The sequence below is a fragment of the Siphateles boraxobius genome, unplaced genomic scaffold (genome assembly GCF_051911475.1).
Source record: "Siphateles boraxobius isolate OS27281-9 unplaced genomic scaffold, OSU_SipBor_1 19, whole genome shotgun sequence".
In the NCBI taxonomy this organism is placed as follows: domain Eukaryota; kingdom Metazoa; phylum Chordata; class Actinopteri; order Cypriniformes; family Leuciscidae; genus Siphateles; species Siphateles boraxobius.
The window spans coordinates 10,256,897-10,262,398 of record NW_027508799.1 but is presented as its reverse complement, the minus strand read 5'-3'; the positions used below and the strand labels follow the sequence as shown (position 1 = coordinate 10,262,398).

The window sequence follows — 5,502 nt, the reverse complement described above, 5'->3', positions numbered from 1 at the left end:
ATTATATGAAATAAAATTATAATAAAATTCGAAGTTAAGAGTACAGTATAATGTACTGTTTTTATTTTTAAAACGGGTGTGAAAAGTAAAAATGATCATCAAATATTCATCTTTGACCTGTCAAAGTTTCCTACAAGTCTCCACAGCAAGGATGCATAGATTTATGGGTGTGGTAAGCAGAAGAAAAATGAGTCTGCACATGCGCATAACCAGTAAGTAGCACATCTCGATGGGTAGTATGATTCGTCAGAACACCTGCTGTTTTTATATTATTAATTTACTACAAGTATGCTCATGCTGCTAGTTCAAGCACACATTTATTTTCCTGTTGGTTCTTTGCAATTTTAATAAAATAAATTGTATGTTAATTCTTTATGGGTCATTAATTTGTACTTTTAAAGCAAAGTATTTATATTCACACACACACACACACACACACACACACACACACACACACACACACACACACACACACACACACACACACACACACACACACACACACAAAGATTCAGATAATCGATAATCGCTTTAGAAACGAATCGCAGGCCTCTGAATCGTAATCGAATCGTGAGGTGCCTCGAGATTCCCACCCCTGTTAGCTCGTCCTGATTTTGCCAAGTGGGAGCTGTCCTGAGACCAATATCTTTATGATGACCCTGGGACAACAACTGCCTCAGCCAATCAACGTTTATGATGTCATCACCGTGTGCCCCCCCACCCCACCCCCCCCCCCGGTCGAGTCCGCCAAATTTAAACAAACAAACAAATAAAACACACCCCTGCCAACAAGTGCAAAAGTTACAAGGTAAGACCAACGGCTTTTTACATTCTCCTATTAATTAACAGCAGTCTTTTACTACGACTAAACATATTTGTTTTTTGAATAACGTTAGCATTTTTCCACCATTGAAGTAATATAACGCATATGTTGACGTGCTTAACAGTAAAATTGCCAGCCAAAATTGATCAGCATCGCTGACGTTCTGGCTCAAAAAATAAAAACAATAGAAGATGAAAATACTGTTTAGATGTTTAACGTATATTTTTTATAGTGTGCCTAGCTACAAAAAAAAAAAGACGACTCAGGGAGAAACGTTTGAATTAGCTTATTTCTGATGTTGTCTTCAGACCATCATATGAATATGTTGACCTCAAGTCATCACTGATTTATTCTTACATGATGTTGTCCTCAGACCATCATATGAATATGTTGACCTCAAGTCCACACTGATTTATTCTTACATGATGTTGTCCTCAGACCATCATATGAATATGTTGACCTCAAGTCATCACTGATTTATTCTGTTACATGATGTTGTCCTCAGACCATCATATTAATATGTTGACCTCAAGTCATCACTGATTTATTCTTACATGATGTTGTCCTCAGACCATCATATGAATGTTAACTTGTACGTAACATCTTGGTTTTTCTCCAATGTTTAAACAAATAGCTTACAGTACTTTCATGAGATTATCATGGATTTTTAGGTCTTTACATTATTTATGTTTTTAGCCTAATTTTTTGTGTCTTTTCTTTTTAGGTTGAACATCAAATATGGAGGAATTTATAAAGACATCTGTATACAAAGAGGAGAGATTTAAAGGAAACAAAAAAGAGACAGATATAACAGTCCATGTTTTAGAAAAGGATTTGGATGCTTTTGAATTTATTCAAGAAAGGCTCTCTACCATAAATGCGTCCAAAGATGCCAACTTCAGGAGTGTGAATTCTGCAAGTCTGCAAAATCAGAAAAATGGATATTTCTTGTTTACATGTAAATGCTCTGGAACATGCACACCCCGAAGTCGAAGGGCCAAAGGATGTAAGGCCTATGTTTCCTTTAAAAAGAGGACAGACTGGCTCAACAAACGTGTTATAGTTGAAAGGATTTACAGGATTCATTCAGGACATGACCCAACAAGTTCTTCTGAGGGTCACTCAGAAAAAATTAGTCAAGAGCTGGTCAAGCATATTCAAGATTTTATATCTCTTGGTGTTAAGCCAGGTACAATTCTCTTAAAATCACACGAATGGTCAAAGGAACAAGGGCATACTGATCTCAACAACCGAGCATATTTTGTTACCCCAAAAGACATTGAAAATATTCTCTATAAATAGAGAGGAGTACTTATGCTAGTCATGTGAGCATGACTGTGCTAGATTGGGTCTGTATACTGTAAATAGTGCGAGTTGTGAGGCAGTTGGTTAGAAATCGATCAGCTGTAAAAGGACTTAATGAGGCAACAGTGTTAATAATAATGCATTACATTTATATAGCGCTTTTCTCTGCACTCAAAGTGCTTTAAATGGAAGGGGGGAATCTCCTCAACCTTCACCAATGTGCAGCACAATCTGGATGATGCGACGGCAGCCATATTGCGCCAGAACGCCCACCACACACCAACCAGCATATTGGTGGTGAGGAGACAGAGTGATGAAGCCAATTACTGTATATATATATATATGGAGATGATTAGGAGACCATGAGAAATCGATCAGCTGTAAAAGGACTTAATGAGGCAACAGTGGGTAGGTACTGCCATTTTTTAATTATATAATTTGGCCCTTGTAGTAGATTTTAGCCCATTAGATGACTGATATCACTATGGTAAACAAAACAATAAATACCTACCTCCAGTGTTGACCAATTGCTTGGCACTGCCACTCTGTCTCTCCAAAGGAGTTGAAGTAGGTGATGCACCTTCTGTCAACATTGCAATGCTAAAACAGAAATATTTGAAGTTATAATAAGACCATAAGACACTTATTGCAATACCATGCACTCTGTTCTGGCCCTGACATGCTCCAAGTTGCATGGTCCAACTACGCAGAAAATTGCACCAGAATACATGATACTGACTCTCTAGAGGTGGAAGTTTGGAGTACTTTTAATAACTAGGCGTTCCAGGGACATGAAAAAAAAAGACTCATGTGAGATGCAGCTCATCACGGTGTCAATCTTTTTTATTCATAATTTGAGCATGTAATAAAAATCATTTTTTGTATTTTGCCTTAAAGTTGTAATATGTTAATCTTAACATACTTATGATGCTAGCATAACATTTTAGTCAGATTTGTTAACTTTCATGGGTTTTGCGGTGTTTAAGACACATTGTTACATAAAATAGAAACATTTGGAAGTGGTGATTGGTAGATAAGTAAGATTTTTGTATAAAGACAGAAATAAATTGGAATCCACATGTGAAAATGATTTATCCTTTAAAAAGGTTTGACTCATAAAAAAGCTCCAGTGATTGCCACCCTCGAGATAAGCGCCAAACATCTCTGTTGTCCCTTTAAAAATGTTATTCTGTAATTCAGAGAAATCAATATAATCAAAGGAATAAAATATAACCTAGTGCATATGACAATCATCTAGAATCTGATTGCTGTTTAATTAAGCTTACTGAAACCTAGCAGCAGCTATTCATTAACATAATACCTAACAAAATAATGCAGATCAGTGACAAATCATTTAATCTTCCTTACCTTGAGAAAATAATGGCTCTTTGCCCTTTTTGATCCGTCCAGAATTTTTGTGAGTGCCTGAGAATTTACATGCACAACCCCTGGGTGATCCTGATTTAAGGTAGAGGGATAAAATATTTTCCTTTTTAACAGAGTTGAAAAAATAAATATGTTTCAAATCAATTATATACTGTACAATATAATTCAAATTATTGCTGCTAAAATTACACTTACCTTGCTAAGGACATTACATATGGAATCCATGACCTGAAAATTTAAAGGAAAAATGTGAGGTAAAATATTTCAACTCCTCTATGTTTTGAGTCAAATAGAAATGTTGTAAGTCATTTATCATCAGTCCTGTTCTAGACTGGACTTTTAAGGTGCAAAATGCCCAGATGTCAGAGGCATGTTTTGGTGCTATAAAAGAACGAATACACAAAGCATGCTATTTATTTGTATGCATTCCCAGTTTGTTTATATGTATTTCAGTGTTTTTCAGCATCTGACTAGCAAAAAAAAAAGTCTTCGTGAACCCCATGCAGACCTTCAAAACCAATTTGAAAGCTAAATGCTAATCAGAGGCCATGGTTGTTTGTTTTAAAGTGTAAGAATTTACATAGCTTACTATAAGGATATTAAGTTACCTCGTCAGAAACCTCGTTGTCCTCCATTAAAGTTTTAAAACTTTCCACTTGCAGATTGTATGGCCCCACACATCCTATGGTGAACTTTGGCCTTTTATTTTGGAGACACCTTAATGCTTTATCATCTACAAAGATGAAAAATAATGAATAGATGACACATTTTGCAAAGCACATTGGGCTTTCATTAACAATAAAATTGTATATAAATCAAATAAATCAATAAAAATAAAATGTTTTATTGTCAAATCAATACAATTTAAAATGCCCATCTGATAACATTGCAAATGTATGTTTATAACAACATGCTGTGAGAAGTTGCTTCTCTTGTAGCTTCCAAAGAAGCAGCCTCTCCCCCAACCGCCAGCAAGGTATACATTGTGTTAGATTTGAAAACGTTAAAAATGAAACAGGGTTAAATTACATCAAATAAGGTAAAAAAAAATAAATAAAAAAAAACATACCTTCCATTGTGTGCTGTTATTGCCACTTGGTGTCCTTTAGTCTAAATACAGAAGCAATGATAAAGACTTATTATAAATATGATTATTTTACAGATAGGTCTACTGTGAGGTTATATCATCAGGGAAGCAATTGTTGGAGCACATTTTATTATATTTTATTGATCTGGAGCGTTAACTTGAGGTTAACATATTCATATGATGGTCTGAGGACAACATCATGTTACAGAATAAATCAGTGATGACTTGAGGTCAACATATTAATATGATGGTCTGAAGACAACATCATGTTACAGAATAAATCAATGATGACTTGAGGTCAGCATATTCATATGATGGTCTGAGGACAACATCATGTAACAGAATAAATCAGTGATGACTTGAAGTCAACATATTCATATGATGGTCTGAGGACAACATCATGTAAGAATAAATCAGTGATGACTTGAGGTCAACATATTAATATGATGGTCTGAGGACAACATCATGTTACAGAATAAATCAATGATGACTTGAGGTCAGCATATTCATATGATGGTCTGAGGACAACATCATGTAACAGAATAAATCAGTGATGACTTGAAGTCAACATATTCATATGATGGTCTGAGGACAACATCATGTAACAGAATAAATCAGTGATGACTTGAGGTTAACATATTCATAAGATGGTCTGAGGACAACATCATGTAAGAATAAATCAGTGATGACTTGAGGTCAACATATTAATATGATGGTCTGAGGACAACATCATGTTACAGAATAAATCAATGATGACTTGAGGTCAGCATATTCATATGATGGTCTGAGGACAACATCATGTTACAGAATAAATCAGTGATGACTTGAGGTCAACATATTCATATGATGGTCTGAGGACAACATCAGAAATAAGCTAATTCAAACGTTTCTCCCTGAGTCG

At 35.3% G+C, this 5,502-nt stretch overlaps 1 protein-coding gene across 2 annotated transcripts; it reads right to left on the bottom strand.

Annotated features, from left to right (window-relative positions):
- Positions 1-2,537: 2,537 nt before the first annotated feature.
- LOC143742523 (uncharacterized) lies at positions 2,538-4,653 on the bottom strand. 2 transcript variants are annotated; one of them, XM_077235410.1, is made up of 6 exons: positions 4,584-4,653; positions 4,123-4,247; positions 3,710-3,742; positions 3,497-3,586; positions 3,246-3,317; positions 2,538-2,728 (listed from the first exon to the last, which is right to left on the bottom strand). In XM_077235410.1, exons 1-6 carry the CDS (start codon positions 4,588-4,590, stop codon positions 2,636-2,638), a joined length of 420 nt encoding a protein of 139 aa, XP_077091525.1. In that variant the 5' UTR covers positions 4,591-4,653; the 3' UTR covers positions 2,538-2,635. The 2 variants fall into 2 exon arrangements, with proteins under 2 accessions (XP_077091525.1, XP_077091524.1); XM_077235409.1 differs by lacking the exon at positions 4,584-4,653 and having other exon boundaries at positions 4,123-4,316.
- Positions 4,654-5,502: the final 849 nt, after the last annotated feature.

Bases quoted from the DNA above. Each gene is read 5' to 3' on its own strand.
- LOC143742523 (XM_077235409.1), bottom strand. From the start codon at position 4,296: ATGTGCTTTGCAAAATGTGTCATCTATTCATTATTTTTCATCTTTGTA. The intron at 3,587-3,709 runs GTAAGTGTAATT...ACCTTAAATCAG, and splicing joins TATGTAATGTCCTTAGCAAG to GATCACCCAGGGGTTGTGCA. The intron at 3,318-3,496 runs GTAAGGAAGATT...TCTGAATTACAG, and splicing joins AGAGCCATTATTTTCTCAAG to AATAACATTTTTAAAGGGAC.